This window comes from Solea solea, chromosome 9 (assembly GCF_958295425.1).
Source record: "Solea solea chromosome 9, fSolSol10.1, whole genome shotgun sequence".
NCBI lineage: Eukaryota > Metazoa > Chordata > Actinopteri > Pleuronectiformes > Soleidae > Solea > Solea solea.
This window is the reverse complement of record NC_081142.1, coordinates 10,526,928-10,554,035: the sequence shown is the minus strand read 5'-3', so window position 1 is coordinate 10,554,035 and position 27,108 is coordinate 10,526,928. Positions and strand designations below refer to the sequence as shown.

Here is a 27,108-nt window from a genome sequence, read left to right as displayed (position 1 = left end):
AGTATGTCGTCCAAAATTGGACAAAAAGTCATAGGTTAGTATGTCGTTCAAAATGTCACAAAAAAGTCATAGGTTAATATGTCTTCCAAAAAGACATAAAAAAGTCGAAGTTTCGTATGTCGTCCAAATTTTGACAAAAAAGTCATAGGTTAGTATGTCATCCAAAAAGACATAAAAAAGTCGTAGTTTAGTATGTTGTCCAAGATTTGACAAAAAAGTCATAGGTTAGTATGTCGTCCAAAATGTGACAAAAAAGTCATAGGTTAGTATGTCGTTCAAAAGTTGACTAAAAAGTCATAGGTTAGTATGTCGTCCAAAATTTGACAAAAAAGTCATAGGTTTGTATGTCGTTCAAAATTTGACAAAAACGTCATAGGTTAGTATGTCGTCCAAAATGTGACAAAAAAGTCATAGGTTAGTATGTCGTCCAAAATGTGACAAAATAGTCATAGGTTAGTATGTCGTCCACAATGTGACAAAAAAGTCATAGGTTAGTATGTTGTTCAAAAGTTGACAAAAAAGTAATAGGTTAGTATGTAGTTCAAAATTTGACAAAAAAGTCATAGGTTAATATGTCGTTCAAATTTTGACAAAAACGTCATAGGTTAGTATGTCGTCCAAAATGTGACAAAAAAGTCATAGGTTAGTATGTCGTTCAAAAGTTGACAAAAAAGTCATAGATAGTATGTCGTCCAAAATTGGAAAAAAAAGTCATAGGTTAGTATGTCGTCCAAATTTTGACAAAAAAGTCATAGGTTAGTATGTCGTCCAAAATGTGACAAAATAGTCATAGGTTAGTATGTCGTCCAAAATGTGACAAAAAAGTCATAGGTTAATATGTCGTTCAAAATTTGACAAAAAAGTTATAGGTTAGTATGTCGTCCAAATTTTGACAAAAACGTCATAGGTTAGTATGTCGTCCAAAATGTCACAAAAAAGTCATAGGTTAGTATGTCGTCCAAAATGTGACAAAATAGTCATAGGTTAGTATGTCGTCCACAATGTGACAAAAAAGTCATAGGTTAGTATGTTGTTCAAAAGTTGACAAAAAAGTAATAGGTTAGTATGTAGTTCAAAATTTGACAAAAAAGTCATAGGTTAATATGTCGTTCAAATTTTGACAAAAACGTCATAGGTTAGTATGTCGTCCAAAATGTGACAAAAAAGTCATAGGTTAGTATGTCGTTCAAAAGTTGACAAAAAAGTCATAGGTTAGTATGTCGTCCAAAATTGGACAAAAAAGTCATAGGTTAGTATGTCGTCCAAATTTTGACAAAAAAGTCATAGGTTAGTATGTCGTCCAAAATGTGACAAAATAGTCATAGGTTAGTATGTCGTCCAAAATGTGACAAAAAAGTCATAGGTTAGTATGTTGTTCAAAAGTTGACAAAAAAGTAATAGGTTAGTATGTCGTCCAAAATTGGACAAAAAGTCATAGGTTAGTATGTCGTTCAAAATTTGACAAAAAAGTCATAGGTTAATATGTCTTCCAAAAAGACATAAAAAAGTCGTAGTTTCGTATGTCGTCCAAATTTTGACAAAAAAGTCATAGGTTAGTATGTCATCCAAAAAGACATAAAAAAGTCGTAGTTTAGTATGTTGTCCAAGATTTGACAAAAAAGTCATAGGTTAGTATGTCGTCCAAAATGTGACAAAAAAGTCATAGGTTAGTATGTCGTTCAAAAGTTGACTAAAAAGTCATAGGTTAGTATGTCGTCCAAAATTTGACAAAAAAGTCATAGGTTTGTATGTCGTTCAAAATTTGAAAAAAAAGTCATGGGTTAGTATGTCGTTTAAATTTTGACAAAAAAGTCATAGGTTAGTATGTCGTCCAAAATGTGACAAAATAGTCATAGGTTAGTATGTCGTCCAAATTTGGAAAAAAAGTCATAGGTTAGTATGTCTTCCAAATTTTGACAAAAAAGTCATAGGTTAGTATGTCGTCCAAATTTTGACAAAAAAGTCATAGGTTAGTATGTCGTCCAAAATGGGTCAAAATAGTCATAGGTTAGTATGTCGTCCACAATGTGACAAAAAAGTCATAGGTTAGTATGTCGTCCAAATTTTGACAAAAAAGTCATAGGTTAGTATGTCGTCCAAAATGTGACAAAAACGTCATAGGTTAGTATGTCGTCCAAAATGTGACAAAAAAGTCATAGGTTAGTATGTCGTTCAAAAGTTGACAAAAAAGTCATAGGTTAGTATGTCGTCCAAAATTGGACAAAAAAGTCATAGGTTAGTATGTCGTTCAAAAGTTGACAAAAAAGTCATGGGTTAGTATGTCGTCCAAAATTTGACAAAAAAGTCATAGGTTTGTATGTCGTTCAAAATTTGAAAAAAAAGTCATGGGTTAGTATGTCGTTTAAATTTTGACAAAAACGTCATAGGTTAGTATGTCGTCCAAAATGTGACAAAATAGTCATAGGTTAGTATGTCGTCCAAATTTGGAAAAAAAGTCATAGGTTAGTATGTCGTTCAAAAGTTGACAAAAAAGTCATAGGTTAGTATGTCGTCCAAAATTGGACAAAAAAGTCATAGGTTAGTATGTCGTTCAAAAGTTGACAAAAAAGTCATGGGTTAGTATGTCTTCCAAATTTTGACAAAAAAGTCATAGGTTAGTATGTCGTCCAAAATGTGATAAAATAGTCATAGGTCAGTATGTCGTCCAAATTTTGACAAAAGAGTCATAGGATAGTATGTCGTCCAAAAAGACATAAAAAAGTCGTAGTTAAGTATGTCGTTCAAAATTTGACAAAAAAGTCATAGGTTAATATGTCGTTCAAAATTTGACAAAAAAGTTATAGGTTAGTATGTCGTCCAAATTTTGACAAAAACGTCATAGGTTAGTATGTTGTCCAAAATGTGACAAAAAAGTCATAGGTTAGTATGTCGTCCAAAATGTGACAAAAAAGTCATAGGTTAGTATGTCGTCCAAAATGTGACAAAAAAGTCATAGGTTAGTATGTCGTCCAAAATGTGACAAAATAGTCATAGGTTAGTATGTCGTCCACAATGTGACAAAAAAGTCATAGGTTAGTATGTTGTTCAAAAGTTGACAAAAAAGTAATAGGTTAGTATGTAGTTCAAAATTTGACAAAAAAGTCATAGGTTAATATGTCGTTCAAATTTTGACAAAAACGTCATAGGTTAGTATGTCGTCCAAAATGTGACAAAAAAGTCATAGGTTAGTATGTCGTCCAAAATTGGACAAAAAAGTCATAGGTTAGTATGTCGTCCAAATTTTGACAAAAAAGTCATAGGTTAGTATGTCGTCCAAAATGTGACAAAATAGTCATAGGTTAGTATGTCGTCCAAAATGTGACAAAAAAGTCATAGGTTAGTATGTTGTTCAAAAGTTGACAAAAAAGTAATAGGTTAGCATGTCGTCCAAAATTGGACAAAAAGTCATAGGTTAGTATGTCGTTCAAAATTTGACAAAAAAGTCATAGGTTAATATGTCTTCCAAAAAGACATAAAAAAGTCGTAGTTTCGTATGTCGTCCAAATTTTGACAAAAAAGTCATAGGTTAGTATGTCATCCAAAAAGACATAAAAAAGTCGTAGTTTAGTATGTTGTCCAAGATTTGACAAAAAAGTCATAGGTTAGTATGTCGTCCAAAATGTGACAAAAAAGTCATAGGTTAGTATGTCGTCCAAAATTTGACAAAAAAGTCATAGGTTTGTATGTCGTTCAAAATTTGAAAAAAAAGTCATGGGTTAGTATGTCGTTTAAATTTTGACAAAAAAGTCATAGGTTAGTATGTCGTCCAAAATGTGACAAAATAGTCATAGGTTAATATGTCGTCCAAATTTGGAAAAAAAGTCATAGGTTAGTATGTCTTCCAAATTTTGACAAAAAAGTCATAGGTTAGTATGTCGTCCAAATTTTGACAAAAAAGTCATAGGTTAGTATGTCGTCCAAAATGGGTCAAAATAGTCATAGGTTAGTATGTCGTCCAAATTTTGACAAAAAAGTCGTAGGTTAGTATGTCGTCCAGAATGTGACAAAAACGTCATAGGTTAGTATGTCGTCCAAAATGTGACAAAAAAGTCATAGGTTAGTATGTCGTTCAAAAGTTGACAAAAAAGTCATAGGTTAGTATGTCGTCCAAAATTGGACAAAAAAGTCATAGGTTAGTATGTCGTTCAAAAGTTGACAAAAAAGTCATGGGTTAGTATGTCGTCCAAAATTTGACAAAAAAGTCATAGGTTTGTATGTCGTTCAAAATTTGAAAAAAAAGTCATGGGTTAGTATGTCGTTTAAATTTTGACAAAAAAGTCATAGGTTAGTATGTCGTCCAAAATGTGACAAAATAGTCATAGGTTAGTATGTCGTCCAAATTTGGAAAAAAAGTCATAGGTTAGTATGTCTTCCAAATTTTGACAAAAAAGTCATAGGTTAGTATGTCGTCCAAATTTTGACAAAAAAGTCATAGGTTAGTATGTCGTCCAAAATGTGACAAAATAGTCATAGGTTAGTATGTCGTCCACAATGTGACAAAAAAGTCATAGGTTAGTATGTCGTTCAAAAGTTGACAAAAAAGTCATAGGTTAGTATGTCGTCCAAAATTGGACAAAAAAGTCATAGGTTAGTATGTCGTTCAAAAGTTGACAAAAAAGTCATGGGTTAGTATCTCGTCCAAAATTTGACAAAAAAGTCATAGGTTAGTATGTCGTTCAAAATTTGACAAAAAAGTCATCGGTTAGTATGTCGTTTAAATTTTGACAAAAAAGTCATAGGTTAGTATGTCGTCCAAAATGTGACAAAATAGTCATAGGTCAGTATGTCGTCCAAATTTTGACAAAAGAGTCATAGGATAGTATGTCGTCCAAAAAGACATAAAAAAGTCGTAGTTAAGTATGTCGTCCTAATTTTGACAAAAAAGTCATAGGTAAGTATGTCTTCCAAAATTTGACAAAAAAGTCATAGGTTAGTATGTCGTCCAAATTTTGACAAAAAAGTCATAGGTTAGTATGTCATCCAAAAAGACATAAAAAAGTCGTAGTTAAGTATGTCGTCCACATTTTGACAAAAAAGTCATAGGTTAGTATGTCGTTCAAAAGTTGACTAAAAAGTCATAGGTTAGTATGTAGTCCATAATTTGACAAAAAAGTCATCGGTTAGTATGTCGTTTAAATTTTGACAAAAAAGTCATAGGTTTGTATGTCGTCCAAAATGTGACAAAATAGTCATAGGTCAGTATGTCGTCCAAATTTTGACAAAAGAGTCATAGGATAGTATGTCGTCCAAAAAGACATAAAAAAGTCGTAGTTAAGTATGTCGTCCAAATTTTGACAAAAAAGTCATAGGTTAGTATGTCGTCCAAAATTTGACAAAAAAGTCATAGGTCAGTATGTCGTCTAAATTTTGACAAAAGAGTCATATTTTGGTATGTTGTCCAAAATGTGACAAAAAGAGTAATATGTTAGTATGTCGTCAAAAAATCCCAAAATCAGCAGCAAGAAGCAGGCACAATCACTACATAAGTTTCTAGTGTCTGTTTATACTCCTTGTGAAACTATCACAAAGCATCCTCCTACTTTACTACTCTGGCATGTCATCCAGGACGGTGATTGGCTCATGCCTTCGGTCATCAAAGCAGGTCTTTGTAAGTGGCTCCTCCAGAACTTGTACGGGCATATAGGATAACTGCATAAAGGAGTTCCAGGCTGTTGTTAGGGTTTCAGTTCTTCACAGCTTTGTAAAACATTGCTTTATTTCAGCCTGTGTGTCAAGCCCTCCTTTTTCCACCTCGGTTGCCTTCCTCTACTGCTTTCTCACTTGTTGTCTGCCTCCAAATATTGCAATGCAATTTGGTGATGTGCCATAACTACATTGATTGACAAAAACCTTTAAGGGTTTAACAATTTTATATGCTTACAAGCATGTTCATTTGGACGACATTGAACATTTGAGAAGAATAAAAGCTTAAGAAATACATTGAGTCCTCACACGATCCAGAGCTCGGGCCCTGATAAAAGTTTAGAACACAATAAACTGAGAAGCTCATTTGTTCATTTTCCTTCAGTTGGTTTTATTGGTCAGAACAGAACCCGTCAGATTTTCTTTTTTCTCTTAGACAGCAACATCAAACCCTTCCCACTTCAGTAACTACCATTAGTACAAAATGTATCTCTTACAAAAGGATCATCTTTTGGACCGTTTGTGACAGATAGTGGCATCAGAAATCAGGAAACTAATTGAGGACACCAAGTTCTCCTAAAATACATCCGAGTTTGAGAACAGTTTATTTAGACACAGGAGACTACAGTATGTGCACTGAGGAGAAAAGAGTTAAGTTTACAGTAATGTTTTTCTTGAGGCATCCCATCAAACAATCCTATGGACGACAAAGTTTCTTCTTTCAACAGGTTGTCAAACATCCATTGTTAGTTACTGACCTTGCCATTTACCCATGTTTAAATTAGAGGTTATAAATTAACACAGACTCAGGAACCTGCATGATGATGTCAAACTCTGTTGAACAACAAGCAAACAACAAACAAAAAAGGTGGCAGTAATAAAATAAACAAAACACATGAGGTAAAAAAACAAAACATGTACATGACCTTGTCCACAAGTATAGCTTTTTCATGTCACCACAAAATTACACTTCATTAAAACCTAGATAAAAAAACAAAACATACATGACAATATGTCTAAAATGTGAAACACTACGTTTTTATAATTTCCAGTTGTGACAAACATCTTCATTCTTTTCCTTTTACAATTTGTCGTTTCAGAACAATAACAAAAGCAGTAGCACGTGAAAACAGGGAATTGAACATTCAGTGCCATTTTTTACCTGTTTCCTTGCTAAACAAACAAACTAATGAGAAACCCCATCCCACCCAACCCCCACCCCGGGTGTCAGTCACCACGGTCTTTTATCATCATCATCATCATCATCATCATCCTCCCAGTCACCAGCAGTGCACCATTGGCTTATTGACTCAGACAGCCAGGTTCTTTAATAAGCAGTTCCTGCACAACATTTACAACTCATCCTTGAGTTTAGAGTCTGTTCCTTCATCATCTTCTTCCTCTTCCTCCTCCTCCTCCTCTTCCTCCTGCTCATCTCCCTCCTCTTCCTCCTCTTCCCCCTCCTCATCTTTCGCTTCTTCCCCCTCCTCTTCTTCCCCTTCGTCCTTCGCCTCTTCTCTCCTCTTCATGGTGTCCTCCTCACGTATTTTTCTCTCCTCCTCCTCTTGACCTTCCTTCATCTTCTTCTCTGCATCCTGGAGTGCACAGAGAAGTGAAGAATAGGTTACATTTCTTTGGATGCTACACCTCTCAAGCACGGCCTTTAACACATACAGTATGTGCTAAAGTTACAACTTCATGCAAGTGGAAAACAGAGTAAAGGTTTGGACTTACCTTAGTTTTACCCCATGTGTCGTTGCCTATTTCTTCTGCAAGGTTGGGGTCATTGGTGATCAGGAAATTGTCAAAGATAGTACCAGACTTGACCTTTGTGAGAAAAAAAAAAAAAAGTAAGAAAGAGAATGAACATTTTAACACTAGGTATTTGAGACTGCGTTCTCTGGATACATTTCCTTTGAGTCAATAGCTGTGTTTCCTTCATGACAATCTGAGAATCTGCCCTTTTACCGATCCTAAAGTGATTAAGAGGCAGCTTCTATGTCCACTAACCTGCCACAAGTCCAGTCCAATCACACCAATGCTGCCATATTTATAGATCTCAGGATCAGCCGTGTACTCTGGGTTGTCAATCTCAGGGTGAATCCACTTTCCTTTGTAGGCAGGATTGTCAATTTCTCTGGGCTTCCACTCACCCTGTGGACAACAACAGCAAACACACAAGACAGAGATTACAGTGAGTGTCTGAGGAATTACAAGAGCAAATCTGCTGGTGGACAGGTTTGTCTTGGGTTGCCGGCTGTGTGGAAGTTCACAAAACACTGATGAAAGGTGGGTCATCAATGGGAATGTAACACTCCTGAAACTGACATTTCTAAATAATGGATTGATTTTTTGGCGATATGAAATTTAAAAAGACCCACTGCTCTACTGACAGTGACGCTACCATTTTTTTATTATTGATATATCACATTCTTCACCCCCATTTTTCAGTAAATTACACATTAGTTTACTAGTGTTTCTAGTGCGTGATGAGCATTTCAACAAGAAATGTATTTTCATTTTATTTAAAATGTTCTTCATTTTGACAACACTGTAATGCTACATCTTTAATTTTCACATTCTAGCAAGTATAAGGCTTACTCTGTGATGATTTGGCGCCCTCTATGGGCTCTGAATTTCGTCACAGCTGTGTAAATTCTTTCTGATCAGATGTTTGTCAGACTCTGATGAGTTATGTGTTAAGTCTGTTTGCTTACATACTCTAGAAATAAAGTTAGTTCATCTAATATTAGTTATTCCCTGAAACTGTCTGCGTCATTCATTTTAAGACAAACTCGTCACATGATACTGGATGACTAAATGATTAGTCTTCATGAAGTCATTGTCTGATAGAATCTCTTGGCATTTATTTAACCTACAGAATGAAGCATCATCCATTAATTGTTATAAATATTTACTGTGCACCTTGTAATCAGGGTTGGTGACCATCGGTGGCTCCCACTCTCCGTCCATCTCATCGTCCCAGTCATCGGGCTTCTTAGCGTCAGGGTCTGGGATGTTCTCAGGTTTGTCCCATTCCTACAAACAATAATACATACGATAACATTTACATTTAGTCATTTGGCAGATCCAACTGAGGATGAACGGATCAGTTCAACAAGACAAAGTGTGGGACATCGAGTGAGGAAGTGCACCCAGTGCTAGTAAGGTACAACACTGCAGACATTCTTTATGATGCAAACACTGAGCTGTACCAGAATATTAAGACGTATATAAAATAAATATGGGTTGCATAGAATAAAAGTGTAGAAGTAGGAAATACAGACCCAAAAATCATTGATTCATAGTCTACAACTTTATCCTGAGAGTTCATAGGGTACAGCCTATGAACCATTCACTGTCACAGTCACACCAACGGTTAATTTAAAGTGTCCAAATAACCTCTGCATGTTTTTGGACTGCGGGAGGAGCACTTACAAACTCCACACAGAAAGGCCTGAACCAGTATGCGAACCAGCAAACTTCTTGCTGTGAGGCAACATTCGCGCTTTGAGTTCCACCACGTGGCCCAAATAGACGCAAAATGATTGAAAATAAAACTCAAATCGCACTGACCTCTGGTTTCTTGTCATCGGGGTCGGAAATCCTCTCTCTGTCGTCCCAGTCTTCTGCCTTTTTGGCTTCAGGGTCCTTAATTTTCTTGGGAGGCAGGAAGTCCCAGTCTTCCTCCAGGTTTCCAGACTCAACCTTCTTGTTGTCAATTTTGACCTCGTACGTGTTGTCAGGGTTGACGATCAGGGTGTACAAGTGGGTGTACTCATCATCCTGCAGGGCAGAAAGGAAATGTTAGCAGGTACTGTCATTTCATTAAAGCTTTATTTACATATAATGAATGTCTGTGTCCTTGATGACTCGCTTTTGTGTGTGAAGGACAATGCCAATGTTGCTAATACAGGACATACAAGATTACATTTCAGTGATTACAACTTTTTTTTTTTTTTTTTTAGCCATTTCCCGAATTGAAACACCAATCGGTTATTGAAGTCTCACCTTGCACCTGATATCCTTGTTGATCAAATGATTCTTGCCTTTGTAGTTGAAGATGACATGAACCTTCTTTGTGCCAGGGCCACAGATATCAGGACCTAAACATGTCCACATAAAAGACAGGAAAAATGTGAGAAGAAATGAGACGCTCTGATGAAAATAAGAACTGTAAAACTCAAACAAATAAGACACCAACACAGGACTTCTATCTATAGTTATCAAGGTGACAGGTGTCTAATAGAACTGCATACTATTGTCCCACAGGAAGAAAGCGCAAACCAAGGTTGCTCAGTTTCCCTGTCCAAACTTACCAAACATGATGTTGTAGGTGGAGTCTCCATGCATTTCCTCCTGGTTGAGGTCAGAGGGGAACAGTTTAATATATCCTCCACCACAGTCAATGCTCTGCTCGTGTTTCACAGTAAACTGGATGACAAGAGGCTGGCCTTGGTTGCTGAAGTCATCGAAACGAGTGGACAGGGCATAGAAGCGGGCGTCCTGACTCGTCTGCAGACCTGCAAACAGAGAGACGGGCGTCACTGCAGTGTGTCTGTATTTAAGAAAGTCGAGCATAAAGCACAAGTGTTTGAACTGGCCTCTTCTCAGCTGTGTGAAGGTGTGATGACGATGTGCAGAGAAAAAAAACACTAGTAATAGAACAACTCTGAGAGTCTGCCTGCACTCATGGTCATTTCAGTGAGATACTGGCACATTTTCAGAATCACAGCAAGACGCCATACTTTCAGAAGAAACCCATTTGAGTGGAACATGTATTTTTTTTTAAAAGTGAGTCCACTGACCCAGTCACCACTTTAATGTCATCAGTCACAAAAAGTATTTATACTTAAAGTTTCCAGCTTATAGAGAGTTTACTTTTGATTTTAGTGTTTCCACAGTGGAACAGTTTGGTTCGGTTCGGTAAAGTACATATTTTGTTGAGTTTTCATTAGGGATAGTAACAAAATAACCAGCCCCAACCATTCTATTTTCAGTACCCTTCCCTTGGGGTACCAGAGTAATGATTGGGCTGATTGGGCGAAAGAAAAGCGTTACTCCCTTGTGTTTCTTAAACGCCTGCAGCCTATTCTTACACAAAGCTTGACTTCACGTAACCTCATGTTAATTGTTGTTGTAGGCTGCATTGACAGATAAAGAACTTAAAGAAAAACATCTTCAGATGACCTGAGGCAACCTGTTCATCTCTGCAACTCTGCCAATAGAAACATGGGTTTTAGTGTGTTTCGTTTCTCATTCCAAGTCTTTCCATTGCTTGCAGCATCAGCAGTTGATGCTACCATATGGGACCTTTATGCAGAGTAGTTGTAGTGGAACAGCCAATAGGAGCTCATGCTCTCTCTCTCTATACTGCCATTGTTATTAGTCAAAGTCTCCCATGACACGACAGATTTAGTTATAGGGACATAAACAGACTCCAGGGGACGAGTACAAGTGCTGCTCTTTTTCACAACACCTGATTTACATTATGCTGAGAGGCCAACTGTAACTTTTAAGGGTGGCGCTTGCCTATAATTAAGTCAGACTAAGTGCTAGCTTGGTGTTACTCCACCATCTAAGGTGGCATTAACAAATAAATGAAAATGTAAAAAAAGGGACATACATACACCACATCACATTATTATGCAATGGAAGTGAGTTCTAACTTAAGTGACCTGAGCAGTAAACTGAATATACTTTACGATAAATAAGATAAGGATTAATAACCAAAGTTTATGTGAATTAAATGTTTTGCACCAGGGTAACAGATCCAGGCTGTAAGGGTGATAGCGGACTTATCTACTCACCTTTGTCTTTCTCTGCGTCTCCATAGAACTTTCCTGCCGACAGGACAAACTTGCCGTAGTCTGTCTTGTGCTTGGATTCTGCCCAGCGACTTGTCCAGGCATCTGCACAAATGAGTTTATGCCCAGTTAAAGATGATGCAAACACTGAGCTGTACCAAAATATTAAAAAGTATAAAAAAATATGGGTTGCATAGAATAAAAGTGTAGTAGGAAATACAGACCCAAAAATCATTGATTCATAGTCTACAACTTTATCCTGAGAGTTTATAGGGTACAGCCTGTCACAGTCACACCTACGGTTAATTAAAGTGTCCAAATAACCTCTGCATGACTTGTCCAGGCATCTGCACAAATGAGTTTATGCCCAGTTAAAGAAACTCACAAGCCACAAATCCACCACTTAGTGTGATGATGCATGTGCACAGGTGCCTCACTCTCAGCACTGTGTTTGTTAAGAGACTGGTGATGACATTGTTTTCTGTTTGCAGACGCATCGACTCTGTTTTTCATGTGTTGACGTACACTCTCCTGAACATGCATACATTTGTGCACCCTATAATGAATGTGGAATGTTCCTCTGGCTAGCATTGTTAAGGCAGGGACTACCTATAAAGGAGGACAATCACTTTCATTACATATTTATATCATTTTACACACTTTTAATTAAATCTTCCCTCATACCTATTATTGACATGTTTATATATATATGCACTTCTTTTTTGTTACCTTACTACAGATTTTTTTTTTTTGTTTAAATTTAAATTGCTACCATTATTGGACAGGACAGTAAAGTGTGTGTGTGGGGCCTTTGCACTGCATTTCGACTGAAACTATTATATTTACACGGATAAATGCAATGATATATATATATATATACATATATATGTATATATATATATATATGTATATATATATATATACATATATGTATATATGTATATATATATATATATATATGTATATATGTATATATATATATATATATATAACATTTCTTTAATTATCACAAGTCATATAATGGCCGATATTCACCAACGTAATAACATGTTTTCCTAATAGCGTGCTGCCCTGTGGCGATGAAAGAGGAGGACAGTCACAGCAGGCAGGTGAAGGAGGGAGGACAGACAGTGGATGTCCACCAGGGCAGAGAGGAGCAGGAGGGGGAGGAGGAGGAGAGTGTGATGGAGGAGAGGCGAGGGTTCAAAGATGAAATACAGTCATGGTGACGATATTATTCTCCAGCCCTGCAGTCACTACACATCACGTTCATTTAAAAAAAAAAAAACAAAAAAAAAAAACGAAATCCTAAACGCATTTAAAAGCCAGACAGAACAGACGGAGAGTTGCCGGCTTTGTCACCCACTCACCACTGTACCATGTGACATTTTTGCAGTTTAACCTACGTATAAAGGAAATGGTTTAATTATAGATGCATAGTACAACTGTGTGTCCAATTAGCTCACCTCCATCTTCAAACTGCTCTCGGAGATGGACAGTGGACTCGGCCAGGACAGACGCGGTCGACACGGCCAGCAGCAGCAGCGGCAGCAGCAGCGGCGGCATCCTAACGGTCGTTATGACGAGCGGAGGCGTCGCAACGATTAAAAATACGAACAACAAACTCAAATATGTCTAAAACAGGGTGTGTTGTGTGTTTGAGTGTCCGCTCTCTGTCACACAGTGATGTTACAGTGAGGACAAACACTGGGACTCAGATGCTTCTCGCCTCTCGGCTCGGAACAGATGTCTGAACCTGATTGGCCGACGACTCCGAAACCCAACACGGAAGTGTCACAGCTCTTAGCCAATCAGAGGAGAGTAATCCGAGCCAATGGGAGGAGACCACGCGTTCGCTTGATCCACACACAGGGAAAGAAGATGAAAAGACGTGCGCGTGTGCATTCAATTCAAAACACATCACAGTAAGGCACAACAATTACGTAAATAGTATTTATATGAATGTAACTGTTGATGTACCAACTAGATCGCGTTATTATTGGGTCCGTGTACGTTTTGACCGTCCGTGTTTTCGTTTAAACCAATTAACGAGAAACCGGAAATACCATCTATAAACGAAAAAGCGCCGTTTTTTCGTTTCTATTGTTAAAATCAAAAAACAAGAAATGAGAAAACCAAATTAAATTTTGTTTTTAGATTTTGTTGTTAGATAGATAGATAGATAGATAGATCGTTTTCACAACCAGCTACTTCCAGTCCAGTCAGAACATGAGTCTTTAAAGTATGTGCCTGTCCCATAGTTCGCAGGAAGATGTGTGTTTGGATGCTGTCCATGTCAAGCGTCAAGAAAAGCGTCTCAAAAGTGGCTCCTCCAATTGGTTGAAACGAAAAAACGGACAGTCAAAACGTACACAGACCCATCTGACATTATTGCATTAAATAAAACAGGTTTTGTTAATAGTATTTATTTTTTTTGTGATGATTTCTTTTCACATAGTTCTTGTGATGTGACCCTAGAGATTTAAACAGCAAAATCTGTAAAGCAGAGGCCCGAAACCAAGTCGAAGAATAAACTGTGCCACACAGTAACAAAGTATAAATTCTTTAAATGAAGCAATAATGGTGACAATAACAACACTTTCATCAGGCAACTAATATTAAAAACACAATAATAAATGCTCAAATGGTCTGGTTAAATACCACAACTATTTCAAGTAACATCACTGTTGTCATCTGTCACACACTCTTCACACCACAATGTCATTCGATGTTTTTTAAAAGTCATGTTAATGACTTGGAGAAGCATCCAGACAGCATTTAAACTATTCCACCCAAATAATCAGCTAAAGTAACAATGTTCAAATAGGGCACAAATTATGTCAAACATGTCTGACATGCAAATACGTACTAACGTGTGACATATAACCTGATCTAACCTTGTCTAAGATAAGAACAGAAATAAATAACACTGGATTTAAAAACAAAATAGACTAGATACATAGACAGACAACCCCCTTAGATTAATCAATTTCTTCTTTCTGGTGACTGACTGTGGAAATGGCATGAAACTTGACCTCGATAGTCTCGCGTGACCGTGAGAAGCTAACATCCAAGTGCAGGTTTGTCGTTACTTTGCCATCGATAGTGTAGAATTAAAAATACTTCTACATGCCATTTTTCAGAAGCTCTGGTGTCGTGACTTTCACCTACAACTGTACTGAGGAGTTGCACGTTGTGGTTATAATAAATAAAAAAGTACTTTAATGTAACTACTTTGGGGTCAATTTTTTTAAGTAAACAATAATATTCATAATGACGCACTAGGTTAGAGAGATCCACATTATATACAGTTTGTGGAAATCTTTCATAATCAAACAAAATTGGAATTGAAACTGAAATATCTCAAAATAAATTGATATTGAATTGAAAATGTAGTCAAATCAGGACCATGTCGGAATTAAATTCATTCAGGGAATTTAAAGTGATACCAAGGCCCAGAAATAAATAATGTGTGTATTCCACTATGACATCCACTGCACAACTTAATTTCTTCATTTCCACACTGTGAGGTTTCAAACCTGGCAGCTGGAGCTTCACGGTCTGACGTGAACTTTTCCTACGATTACGGCAAGGGTAACCCTCACACTGCCTTCCTGTCTTAATGCTGGACCTATGTCTTTTCTGAGGGACATGGACAGACACGGGTTGTATCTGTGTCTGTGCATTGTGTATGTGTGAGTGAAGGGAGTACATAGAGCAGAGCAAACAATGCACATCTCCGCTGTGGCTCTGTGTGCAGAGGCAGGTAAAGTTATCTCCCTTATCCTCCATTTCTCTCTTTCTAGGGCAGAAAGAAGTTGATCCTCTGGGGTACAGACTTGCATCCCTGGGCTGAGAAAAGTCTCTCCTCTTTAGGGACATACAGCATCGCCTTAGCCACCTCATCCAGCGTAGCTTCATCTGTCTCCAGACCTCGGGCTATGTAGGCATCTCGTGCACAAAGCTTCACATGGCGATATTCCAGGGGCAAGAAGGGCACATAGAAGTCGATCAGGTGACCAGACATCAACTCACTCTGCGCAAACCCACCTGGATGAGATAAAAACCACAAATTTCAAGCCCCGCCTTTTAATGTTGTTATGATGAATATGATAGTACAAAGGATTTGTTTTAATGTGAAAGGATAACTGCCAAAAATCAATATCCCCCATCTGCAGTTCTCTGCAGCTTTCAGCTAATTGTTTTGGTCAATCAGAAGAGTTGACCCTGAAGTAAACGGGTAGAGAAACAGCTCAAGAGAGCACTGCAGCAAACCTTGAGATTCCATAGTTTCAGTTCGAAGTCGATGCTCCAGGTCTTCCATACCGATGTCCTCTCGGTTTTGACCAGAGTGCCAAAAATCCAGGGCTACATCATTGATTGTTGCACCACCAATATTACTGTAGAGACAGAAGACACAGCAAAAAAATACATGAGGTCTACGGTGGCGGAGAAAAGTGAGGGTTCGCTTACATGCAGCATCTGAAAATGTTTGAGAAATGCAAAAAAGGAGGGCTGTGGTGTTTTTAATGCTACTCAGCAAGCGAAACGTGAAAAGAAACAATTTTCTGGCTCAGCTTAGGACATGTCATGGTAAAGGACCAACCTGAGGAAGAGGAAGATGGCTCTCCGGTAGCTAACCCCATCAACATTGTCATAGTGATCCATGTAAGGCTTGATGGCATCGATGAGGCCCGGGTGAAGCTTCTCAGCCTCGTCAAAGATGAACAGAGTCTGAGGACAACGCAACACCATGTCCCGTATGGCTTCCCGCAGCTGGCCCTTAATACAAAGATAAGGACTACAGTGTTTAAAAACACTAATAAACACACAAGACAATGGACACAGATCTATTTCTAACTTTGTTGAGGGTCTTGGTTATTTAAGGTTATTTAAAGGTTAGGTTATTTAAAATAAGCTTACCTTATTAATATTTTTGTTAAATACTACACTAGAGACGGTTGTGATCTGTTATCATTTACAAAGGACAGAGCATGTAGAGACACGTAGTCACAGCAAATAATTCAGAGTTTAGAAGTCCACATTTACAAATTCAGCAGATTCTGACAGGCTAAGTTGAAAGGTTATCCTACGTACCACGCTTTGTTGAATCTGATTTCACTTGTGCAAGAATGGCCTTAGATGGGACCATTCCAACATGTTTGTCCTGTCTAGACAAATTCTAAGCACACACGTCAGTGCTGGGATCAATGTCTGATCTGATCGTCATCTTTTATACAGTGAATTACAAAACATAAACTAAACATTTAACTACAACTGTGGGAGTACGGCACGGTCCGTATTTTACCTTGTATGTGTCCACAAGCCTGGCGTGTGGGAAGTGGAACGGGGCAATGAACAAGCGCACGCACTCACTCTTGACCCCGTCACGATACAGGTTATCAGCGATGATCCGGGCCACAAAGTTCTTGCCAGTGCCAGACCAGCCATGGAAGGAGAGGGTGAGTGGCTTGTTGGACTCTGGGTCGATGATAAAACCCTGGATGGCTTTCAGGACCACAGACTGAGCAAGGTGCTGCCCATGGAGCTTTGTTTGAAGGTCCCGTGCCAGACCTGCCCAAAAGAAAGTGCAAAATCCTAAATGTCAGTGATAAAGAACCTCAGCAATGATGAAATGCTCTGAATATTTGTATTCATACCGTGTGCGATAAGGCTTTAAATGTTTTAATAGTAAAAAATGTCTCAAGTCAGTCAATCACAATGAAATGTCCGATATCTTAAGATCGGACATTTGACGAAACCAGTCAATTTTGGTTTTTAACTTCTTAATGGAAATAAAACGAACAGAAACAAGTGATTCATCTAAGGGAAAACATTTAATAACAATTTAGTGCTTAAATATTAACATATTCAACCTTTGTTATAATTTTGTTATGATTTACTGTTACCTCTCTAATACTCTGGTCTATAATCTGGATCTTCTCCTCTGACATCAGCAAAGCAGAGAGCTGTTACTCACTAGACGCTTTCATCTTTCTCTGACCAGATAATCCTGTATTCATCCCATGTGGGGAAATTTGCAGTGTTACAACAGCCAAAATCACAACAAAGTAGGAGGTAAAGAGTATTAAATATAAACTCTAGAGATGGTTGTGTGAGAAAATCCCAGGTCAGCAGTTTCTGAAATACTCAGACTAGCCTGTCTGGCACCAACAACCACACCAAGTTCAAATTCACTTAAATGAATCTTTCTTTCCCACTCCACTGAACGTCAGCAGGTCGTCTTCTTGACCATGTCTACATGTCTTAATGCTGTGATTAGCCAATTTGATATGTGTGTCAACTACAAGCAACTGAACAACTGTACCAAATAAACTGCCATTCATTGAGTATATGAGCAACAACAACAAGCCTGACATCACAAATGAGGACAAGATGAAGAGAAAGTGAGATGATCATCTCGTGGGTGTTGCACATTAGCTGTCTCGTGTATTGTGTACCGGGCACCATGTTAATCGGACTGACGGTATCTGAATACCTGTGATGTTGTTGGTTACCCTACAGTCTCCAGACTCGCAGCACTGGCCCAGGCTACAGTACCACTGATGCAGCACACTGATGTAGTCCTGAGGAAAACCTGCCCACAGTTCTCTGCTGGGAACTGACACAATAAACCGGGTTTTATGAACGTGCAGTAAGCAGTCGCGGCTAGGTTCGTCATGTGACTAGCCTCATATTGTTTAGATTTGATTTATTTACCTAAACAAATGTGTATCTGTTAATTTCTTTGTTTCCTACCTTGCTGTGAAGCATCGTCTTGGCTGGGCTGACACTCCCCCTCCCATATGTTACAATAAATGTAATTAAAATAGTAAGAGGAGACGTTGGTGATGCTGTCGAACTGGAACAAGTCGGCCTGTGTGGACAGAGTCCCGAGCAGAAGCAGGAACCACCGCACCAACATTGGGGAAGACGCTGCTCCGGGGACAGACTCCACACGACATCGACTTGTGAGACGGGTATGGCTGCAGCCTGGAGCCTCTCGTCTCATGCCATCACCTCTCGGGCCCTCCCGTCACATGCATGGGCGTGTACAACCCAGAGTGTACAGCAAGCACACGCAGTCCAAAATACAATTCGCGGATTATATATATCTGTGTATAGTTGTTTATTTGAGGAAACATGCGATTCCTTAGCCACCCGAAACAGCATCAGCGTGTAACGCTGACGTTTGTCAGTGAATATCAGCTCATGTACTCTGTCATACATTGCTCCAGATGCTACTGTTTGTACAAGAGCTGCATGCCAGGTATATTATACTATGTTTGAAACAGAGTGGCTGTTTGTGTAGTCACGTATTTGCAAAAAATACATGGTCATAGGATGGTAGATCACAAGTATGCTTTTGTTTTGCTTTTGCCATACCCATAGGGTAGTTGGAAGAGGAAGGCGAGAGGAGTTGCGGGGGATCTACTCCGAAGATCCCCACCCTTGATTCTGCAACCGATGAGTAAGACTGAGGCCATACACTTTGGCCTTTACTGAGGCATATCCACGAAGGTTAAATTGTGGAGCATAAACCTCACGTTGAACAATATGTTTTATGCAATTTACAAGTGTCATTTTATGTTTATGGCAACAGACGAGACGCAAGCTTTTATTTTGTAAATTATTTTCCTTTGGGGGGTGGATTCAAGGCTCGAGACGGGAGGCTCCGGTCTGCAGCCATACGCTGTTGATTTACGTGGACATGGTCGTCTACGGAAAGCCTGCGCCGCGAGGTTACTTCCGCCTGCGAACACCAGCAGTTGAACCGAAGTGCGCTCGTTTCCTCATTGCTTTCGTCGCTTGTGGGCGGTCACCGTATCCAACGTCATCCACTTATTGGCGGGCGTTTATAATAAAGCACCGATCATGCTCGACAGAATCACCGCTGAAGATGGCAGTTATTTATTTCAGTTAGCATAGTTTACTCGACCCCTACGTCACATCCGGGGCCATATAGTCAAACCACGTGACTCAGTCCCATCCATAACAATCAACCACAACATGCATGTTTATTTCAATTATTTATTCAAAATTGTGAAATTCTGGTATGCAAGGAGACAAGTACTACCGTTCGAAAACATTTCATTAAATAGATTCTGTAAATCACTTCAAGCTCAATGTCTCTGGGAACATTAAAATCACCTTTGCCAAAGATGGTTTTTAAATGCCATTTTCTACAGGATCACATAGTCAGTAATGCCAGCATGCATCCTTGTGGCAACCCATAAATGGCTTCTGTATAGAAGAATGTTCCTCTCCAGAGATGAATCAGCTGGCTCACACTCCTTGGACCCAAGGACTTGGCACATGTATTCCTGTGGGAAAACAAATGTTTCATTACTACCACGTACTAACATGAGCACAGGTCTAGAGTGCATTGTCGACCACAAACTCAGACAAAATGGAACGGTATAGGGTTATAATCAGGGGAACTCATTTGGCAGAATCTTTTCATCACAGATAGTGGTCCATCTACTCTAATCACAAAATTCACTGGTGACCAGTTTAGAATAAAAGTGCTTACCATGGTAAGGCCAAGACACGCAGCCATTTCCTGCAGGAGAGAGAAAAATCTTATTACAAGTCAGAGACTGGTCAGGAAAACTGTTATTTTCCATGGTTACTCAGTAACATTTTGTCCACATTAAGGTTCAGGTCAGACATTTGTTTCACATCACTGAACCCATGAGAAGCATTTCATTTTCACCGTTTAAAAAATAATTCTCACCTCAATTGATCCAGTCCCAGCCAGGCCTTAGTGAGCGATAACCTGCTGAAGACAGATGTATAAATTGAACATGCAAATGAAATATTGAGGTAACTTTTCAACACTGACCAGTCAGCTAGAGCTAATATGAACAGACTCCATGATTTTTAGTCAGTCTTCAATTGTCATCACAAAGGTCAGTCGAGGGCCACAAAAAACAGATGCTTTTAATGTGCAGACCCAGATGAGGTGGATTAATCCACTTAATAGACTAAGAACATTTAATTTTCATACCTCAGTCTTGTGAGACATCTTGTCCACATAACTGCTCATGATGCCATTTTAGTCTGTAAAGAAAGAGTTACATGCGATAATGATTCATCTCATTTATCTCAAAGATTTAGAAGCAAAGAAAACGTTTTAAAATTAACCCAAAACCTCTGATTTAAGTGCTGAAAATGACAATCAATATTGAAGTTAACTGCGCAGGAGATGCTGTTGGTCCATTGTTGTCATAAAAGACACTAAACTAGTATTAATCTATTGTCCCATGCAGTCAGAGATGTTGGCGTTTCGTCACAGTAATTCAGATGTCCCTACCAACATTTATTTCATCACATAGCAAAAGGAAATGACACAGCCTTGGCCTGAGAGCAGTTAGCATCTCTACATGTTGAGGACAACACGTGGCTCGGGCCTACTGTTAACGCTAATGTAAGCTAGGCTAGGAAGAACTCACTCCTTCCTTTTAGTTGAAAAACTAATGACCACAATCTAGGCTCAGCAGGACACACAAATAGAGAGAAGGGTCTTAATAGACTAAGAACATTTAATTTTCATACCTCATTCTTGTGAGACATCTTGTCCACATAACTGCTCATGATTCCATTTTAGTCTGTAAAGAAAGAGTAACATGAGATAATGGGAGGACAAAAATAATTCCAATCTTGCTTATAATACAGATCAGAATGCATGACAGTTATCCTCAACTGGATCAGAGACCTGATTCTAACTCATCAAATCTGAATGTTATATGATAGCTATACTGTCCACATGGGAAGATACGCACCAAAAGGCTGTGAAGATTTCTTCAGCCAGGGTCAAATGCCTGTTGAAATGCATATGTTGAGAAGCAAATGTTAGTACTGGGCTTTAAAAAACTACAAAGCTAAAAAGTCAGTTTTGACACATCAGTTAGGAGCGAAAGACAATAGCAACTTCGTCATTGTTAATCTGTTGAACTATGGGATCATCACTGTGTCAAGCATCAAAGAATCACATTTATTCAGCTTTACACACCCTTTTCTTGTGGAAGCACATCCATTGACCACTTTGTCCTCCACATGAGGGTCACAGCGCCAATCTCAGCTGATGGGGTACACCCTGGACAGATTGCCAGTCCACTGTAAAAATAATACGTTTTAAAATATGCTCTCTGAAAACAAACTACTTTCTAGGTCACAGGCTGACATGTCAGTTAGGAGCGAAAGACAAACGCTACTTCGTCATTGTTAATCTGTTGAACTATGGGATCATCATTGTGTCAGAACTTGATATTCAACATGTTGAAATTAGAAGATAACCAAACACACCTGAAACTCAGCCAAGAACATTCAAGCCAGATCCACAAGCATGGAGACCTGTAAGACAAGACACCATGTTTATAACGGCACAAAATCTTATCTTGAATTCATCTTCAAGGTCTACACTGCATCAGAATAAAGTTATCTTTCACTCTTTTTCAGAGAGATTCCCAATGTTTTTTAAACAAAAGTCATCATTGACAGGTTTCAGGCCACTAGGTCAAGTTCATCAAGTAACTTTAATTACCTGGTCCCATGCTGCCCGTCAGGTCACCACCATCACACCTGCAGGAACAGAACACAATTAGCCAACAAAATGGGCTTTAAATTTTGAGATTTTATAATGTTAGTGCCTCAGATAAATCAACTTGGTGGGTTGAGAGGATCATCATCTATCTTTTCAAGAGTAGCAAATAAATGTCATCACAGGAGCACCGGGGCCATTGGCAAGATCATAGGTGGACTGATGTTTCTCTTGGGCATGTTGCGTGCAGTGTTTGGAAACTGCAGTCCAAACATTTTTATGGACCTTAGGTTAAGCACATGTGAATCCAAGATAATCGGTTTACTCAAGTTACGATGATCAATAAGTATCTAGTTCAGAAAGTGAGAACTTTTGAACCATATTTAGAGAGCATGTATGTTCAGGAAACCAATTTCTGGTTTCCCAACAATGCTGTAGTAAATGTATGCATATGTAAATGCAGAACAAAGCCCTAAAGAGAACCATAAACCCATCTTGAAAGACACTAAATACACTGAGCTTTACCTTTGTGGGTTCATCTCTCTGAACCTTCTTGCAGCCTGTGGGGGACAAAACATTAGTACTATAAAGTTAAGATCAAGAGAGCCCAGCCAACTACAGAAGTCTCAGTACGAAATTGCTCAGAAATCTCTTCTGTCCACTACTCTTACATGTAATATCATCAGCGACTTCAACACAAGCATAAAAAGGGGTAAGTGAACATAATTACCAGAGCAGCAACTGGACTAGCAAAACCTGCATCCATTTCAAACCTGAGAAAAGAAAACGCTCTTTAGTTGAAAAACTCTAAATGTTAAACTGAACTAAAACTCATGCTGGATTCTTACTTAAAATTAACCCAAAACCTGATTTAAGTGCTGAAAATAACAATCAATATTGAAGTTAACTGCGCAGAAGATGCTGTTGGTCCACTGTCGTCATAAAAGACACTAAACTAGTATTAATCTATTGTCCCATGCAGTCAGAGATGTTGGCGTTTCGTCACAGTAATTCAGATGTCCCTACCAACATTTATTTCATCACATAGCAAAAGGACAATGACGCAGCCTTGGCCTGAGAGGGGTTAGCATCTCTACATGCTGAGGACAACACGTGGCTCGGGCCTACTGTTAACGCTAACGTAAGCTAGGCTAGGAAGAACTCACTCCTTCCTTCCTTTTAGTTGAAAAACTAATGAAAACCACACTCTAGGCTCAGCATGATACACAAATAGAGAGAGAAGGGTCTTAGAAGACAGAAGAATAGTAAAAAGTTCTAGAATTGAAACTAGAGCTTAGCGCAACAAGATGAGGGACTTACCCGTTGCATGTAGATGGAGCGAATGAGAGAGAGCAGAGGGGCGCGAGGCGTTTTTATAAGAGATGTCGCACAGACTTATGGGAAAAAAAATAGTTTGAAGAACAGCACCCTCTGCTGAGCCAATCCATGTAGGCATGGTTTCAGAAAAACAACTCAATGGTTCAAAATGTAAATTGCTTAAAAAGAGTAACTAAAATAACCTGTAATTATTGTTGAGAAACATACCAAAATAATAGTGTAGTGACCGGAGCAGTACCTGTTTGTAGCAGTTTGCGGACGGTGAGCGCTGATGGCGCAGAGACTCATGGGAGTGGGTTCTTGTGTGTTGATAAAACTGTTGTTGTGATGTGTTTCAGTTTGATGTTCGGTGTGCATGTTCTGAGTGTTGTTGTTGTTGTGCCCTGCTGTGTTCTGGGGATGTTTGGTGTTGAATTGGTAGTGATTTTGTGGTGTGTTGCCATGACCGAGTGTGTTGGGGCGGTGATGATATCCATCAAATGTTAGTGGCTTATGTTGTCAATAAAGTTACGGCCCTGCTCGCTGCTGTGTAACTGAAGAGCTGTTTCGTAAGACTTTATTCCGCTTGAGCTCGTTGTAAGTCGTTATAAAATTGTAAATGTAACCACACAGTACTTTTAGAGAGGCTATTGTATGGTATTATTAACGCATTATACCATAGTGTGAGAAATTTTCTTTAATAATTGTTTTTTAATGGCGGTTGTACGAGGTATGTACTGTATTTATGCTAGACATGTGGCTCCAGGAAAGACTACTGGAGAAATTTAAACACTGCAGTTAAAAGATATTTGAATTTACTAATGGAGGCAGGAGTGAATAAACAACTCCTTTGAACTGGGATGTAAAATTGCTGACTTCCTCTATGGACTCTGGAACTTGGAGAGTGAGCGGTTTAAACACATTCCAGCTGGAATGAACAAAAACTAAATAGCAAGCACAATCTTAGTGGCAGACATTGACTATCTAGTCCATAAGAATGTTTGTTTATGTGTACAATCTCTTTTAAATAAAGATTGTTTGGGTTTATGTAGAATTTCCTTTTACATGTACTTCAGGTCTTGCTTCACGGTGACTGCCATTTTGCTTCGTCATGTTTCAACATCGGCCCAAACTCGCCAAAGCATACGTTTTGCATTTTGACGTAAAAGTATATCACACAAACCAAGACCATCCTTTCAGATCAACAGACCGATGTTCCTTGCATTTATAAATATTTGTAATTGTTAGACTTCAGTAGTTTTAGCCGGGCAAACCTGACACAATGCCAACTGAGTTTATGACAGTGAATGTGGTTTGTGTTGCTGCAAATATTCAACATGTAAGAGTAATGTTTGCCATGCTCATTATCATAACTTTGCATATCAATGTGGCAGTATGTACAATGATGTAAGATGTTCTGTGCAATGCCACTGGAGGGGACGTGCTTTGAAAGAACCACGACAAGATCTGACAGAAATAAACTCTAGGAGGTTTAATATTATGCATCAATAAAGAGGAGGATCTGATACAATCATTGGTTATGATCAGAAGGAAATAAAAAATACATTTGCTTTGATTGGTCTCTCTCAGGTGACAGACTGATACTGAAATGTACGGCAAGGCCTCGATTTAATAAAATTTACAAAGACAAAACATAGAAGAAATAAAGTAATAAACTTCAAATGTATCTAGGAGTCTGAATTTTTACGAGCATTCTTTCTAAAAGCATTCTTCTGCTTTAGAGGAAGCAACCACATGTGTTTGAATTTCCAATTTGTGTTCCCCTGGCTGCACCATGTCTATAAATCCATTCACCAGGTTAACTGAGTTTAAGACTCAAAGTTTCTTTTAATATTCACTCGATCCAATCGCACATAACAAATATTCTTATGCATTTTCAGGCGAAATGTATTTCCTGTTTTAAAATTTCTGTATCTCATCCAAGTATGAAAGCATCTCAATTTAACTTATGCATCTGTAAAATAAAGAATGAAAAGATGATTTAAAAAGCAGAGGTGTAGGTTAGGCTAAACATTGCCCTCTATGTGGTTATCTTGAAAAACAATGGGAAAAAAACAACTGAACTGTAGCAGCATTTCATGTGTCCACTCATGTTGCTCTTTTTCTCTCTCCTTACTGTCTCCACACACCACAGACTCAGTCCAAGCTTTACATCCTCATCACAGACCAGCAATCCAAAGACAAAAAGATGTAAACAATTATTTGTTCATAAATGCCTTCAGGTAACATGGAAACATATTAAGAGGACCTTGATTTAAGTCCCTATAGTCTCTTCTCCAAACCTTTTTTGGCATATAGGACACACACAAATCTGTCCATTGACAGGCAATGCAGATTCTTTTTAAATTGCATATATTTCATAAATCTGTGCTGTGGGTTCTGCAGGGATTTTTTTTTTTACCTCCGAGTAACACTTGAGACAGGAACTGTGGGAAGGACCAAATAGCTGGCAGAACAGAATATCAAAAAAAACGGTAAATGGAATGATTCCTAAAGATGTAAAGCCATCAAGTTTATATCCTCAAATATTTTACACTATTGCAAGAAAAATAAACAAAAAGAGCATTGAAAATAAAAAAGAATATATATTTATATATCCATCATATGTATATCATATCTATATATAAACAACAGTTATGTCTAGTTGCAGGCAAGCAGAGATTGCATCCCCCGCCCCTTTAAGATTCATCTGTTCCACAGTTATAAGGCTGTCAGGCTCTCAGAGGGGGCAGCAGCTTTTCTCCTCAGTTACCAGATTCCCTGAGATGTCGAGCGCTGTTTGTTTTGTTTTAGTCAAGGTTTATTTGATTTGAACACCATCCACACACCCCTTTACCCTTCCTCCCGACAAAAAACATGTGTGTAAGGAAATGAGTGCTGCTCCGGTTTGTCGCATGGAGCTGATGATGGATGTGGTCAAGAGACTGACGTTGAGAGGTGAAATGTGTAGATGCTGCTCCAAACTCCTCTCTGTGGTGAAGAGTCTCACATTGGTGGTGGAAGTGAGTTTGCCCAAATCAGAGAAGAGTGTCTAATTTTTATGTTACATCTTTGATACTTTCCCCGTATTATTACATACATTTGTTGTTTTACAGTTAAATGCAAAGCTGTGTACATATTCAATCATCAGTCATTCCAAGGCTTGGATAAGAAGTGGTTTTGCAAAAGAGTTCTTATAAAGACTCTGAGTGTGCATTTCTTTATGCATACGTATGTGTATCCGAGTGTGCGTAGTCTTCTCATTGCCTCTGAGAGACTAATCTCTTTAATAGAGGCTCGTCGTAGACCCAGCACTCCCCGTCCTCGTGGAATAGCTACAGGAACAAACAAGCAATAACAATTAGTTTAGGTTATTTTTAATTTAACATCAGCTCTGCACAACACAACTATTACTTTTTACAACAAAATGAAAACTTTAAAATAAACAGAAATATGTAAGACTTCAAGACAATTGTATTTCGGGTATTGGATTTACTTCCATCATAGAATAAGATTTTTGCTGTAATTATTTTGAATGCTAATGACAGAGACTATGGAATATTTCGGCACGGACCAGAGCAGTCTGAACCCATGACGTGTGAAATATACACGGAGTGAGGAGGATTTCCAACACAGAGAGGGAGAGCAGATGAAAATGCAAGCAAAGTTAACTAACTAAAGTGAAAGTGAGCAGACTGAGAGAGTGAAGGGACTTCATAGCTGCACTCATTCACAACTTATATGCTTGTAATAACTTTATTCTACACAAGATAATTTTTTACCCCCAGTTTTTGTTTT

The 27,108-nt window shown here is 38.5% G+C and overlaps 3 protein-coding genes and 8 non-coding genes across 15 annotated transcripts in view; all 11 read right to left on the bottom strand.

Moving 5' to 3' along the window:
* Positions 1-6,225: 6,225 nt before the first annotated feature.
* On the bottom strand, positions 6,226-13,207 carry calr (calreticulin). The gene is made up of 9 exons (XM_058638154.1): positions 12,917-13,207; positions 11,454-11,555; positions 9,963-10,166; positions 9,655-9,749; positions 9,220-9,429; positions 8,569-8,682; positions 7,654-7,797; positions 7,378-7,470; positions 6,226-7,238 (listed from the first exon to the last, which is right to left on the bottom strand). The coding sequence occupies exons 1-9, from the start codon at positions 13,014-13,016 to the stop codon at positions 6,996-6,998; spliced, it is 1,305 nt and encodes a 434-aa protein (XP_058494137.1). The 5' UTR covers positions 13,017-13,207; the 3' UTR covers positions 6,226-6,995.
* Positions 13,208-15,252: 2,045 nt separating this feature from the next.
* On the bottom strand, positions 15,253-18,739 carry tor3a (torsin family 3, member A). 2 transcript variants are annotated; one of them, XM_058638155.1, is made up of 6 exons: positions 18,210-18,695; positions 17,950-18,072; positions 16,759-17,024; positions 16,057-16,232; positions 15,726-15,850; positions 15,253-15,500 (listed from the first exon to the last, which is right to left on the bottom strand). In XM_058638155.1, exons 1-6 carry the CDS (start codon positions 18,460-18,462, stop codon positions 15,253-15,255), a joined length of 1,191 nt encoding a protein of 396 aa, XP_058494138.1. In that variant the 5' UTR covers positions 18,463-18,695. The 2 variants fall into 2 exon arrangements, with proteins under 2 accessions (XP_058494138.1, XP_058494139.1); XM_058638156.1 differs by lacking the exon at positions 17,950-18,072 and having other exon boundaries at positions 18,210-18,739.
* A 1,108-nt stretch (positions 18,740-19,847) lies between these two features.
* LOC131466285 (small nucleolar RNA SNORD47) lies at positions 19,848-19,922 on the bottom strand. Its single transcript, XR_009241415.1, has one exon. It is a non-coding gene; the product is annotated as a small nucleolar RNA SNORD47 (small nucleolar RNA).
* A 157-nt stretch (positions 19,923-20,079) lies between these two features.
* LOC131466279 (small nucleolar RNA SNORD78) lies at positions 20,080-20,142 on the bottom strand. The gene has a single exon (XR_009241410.1). It is a non-coding gene; the product is annotated as a small nucleolar RNA SNORD78 (small nucleolar RNA).
* A 571-nt stretch (positions 20,143-20,713) lies between these two features.
* Positions 20,714-20,795, bottom strand: LOC131466275 (small nucleolar RNA SNORD74). The gene has a single exon (XR_009241406.1). It is a non-coding gene; the product is annotated as a small nucleolar RNA SNORD74 (small nucleolar RNA).
* A 553-nt stretch (positions 20,796-21,348) lies between these two features.
* LOC131466276 (small nucleolar RNA snR60/Z15/Z230/Z193/J17) lies at positions 21,349-21,430 on the bottom strand. The gene has a single exon (XR_009241407.1). It is a non-coding gene; the product is annotated as a small nucleolar RNA snR60/Z15/Z230/Z193/J17 (small nucleolar RNA).
* Positions 21,431-21,630: 200 nt separating this feature from the next.
* On the bottom strand, positions 21,631-21,714 carry LOC131466277 (small nucleolar RNA snR60/Z15/Z230/Z193/J17). Its single transcript, XR_009241408.1, has one exon. It is a non-coding gene; the product is annotated as a small nucleolar RNA snR60/Z15/Z230/Z193/J17 (small nucleolar RNA).
* Positions 21,715-21,872: 158 nt separating this feature from the next.
* LOC131466281 (small nucleolar RNA SNORD79) lies at positions 21,873-21,955 on the bottom strand. Its single transcript, XR_009241412.1, has one exon. It is a non-coding gene; the product is annotated as a small nucleolar RNA SNORD79 (small nucleolar RNA).
* A 660-nt stretch (positions 21,956-22,615) lies between these two features.
* Positions 22,616-22,684, bottom strand: LOC131466280 (small nucleolar RNA SNORD75). Its single transcript, XR_009241411.1, has one exon. It is a non-coding gene; the product is annotated as a small nucleolar RNA SNORD75 (small nucleolar RNA).
* A 282-nt stretch (positions 22,685-22,966) lies between these two features.
* Positions 22,967-23,048, bottom strand: LOC131466274 (small nucleolar RNA SNORD74). The gene has a single exon (XR_009241405.1). It is a non-coding gene; the product is annotated as a small nucleolar RNA SNORD74 (small nucleolar RNA).
* Positions 23,049-24,787: 1,739 nt separating this feature from the next.
* The window catches only part of osbpl9 (oxysterol binding protein-like 9), a 29,868-nt gene continuing 27,547 nt past the window's right edge, over positions 24,788-27,108 (bottom strand). For all 4 annotated transcript variants that reach the window (XM_058638000.1, XM_058638001.1, XM_058638002.1 and 1 more), the window contains one exon: positions 24,788-26,645. In XM_058638000.1, the coding sequence (XP_058493983.1) occupies positions 26,571-26,645 (75 nt within the window). In that variant the 3' untranslated portion in view covers positions 24,788-26,570. The remainder of the gene's footprint in view (positions 26,646-27,108) is intronic.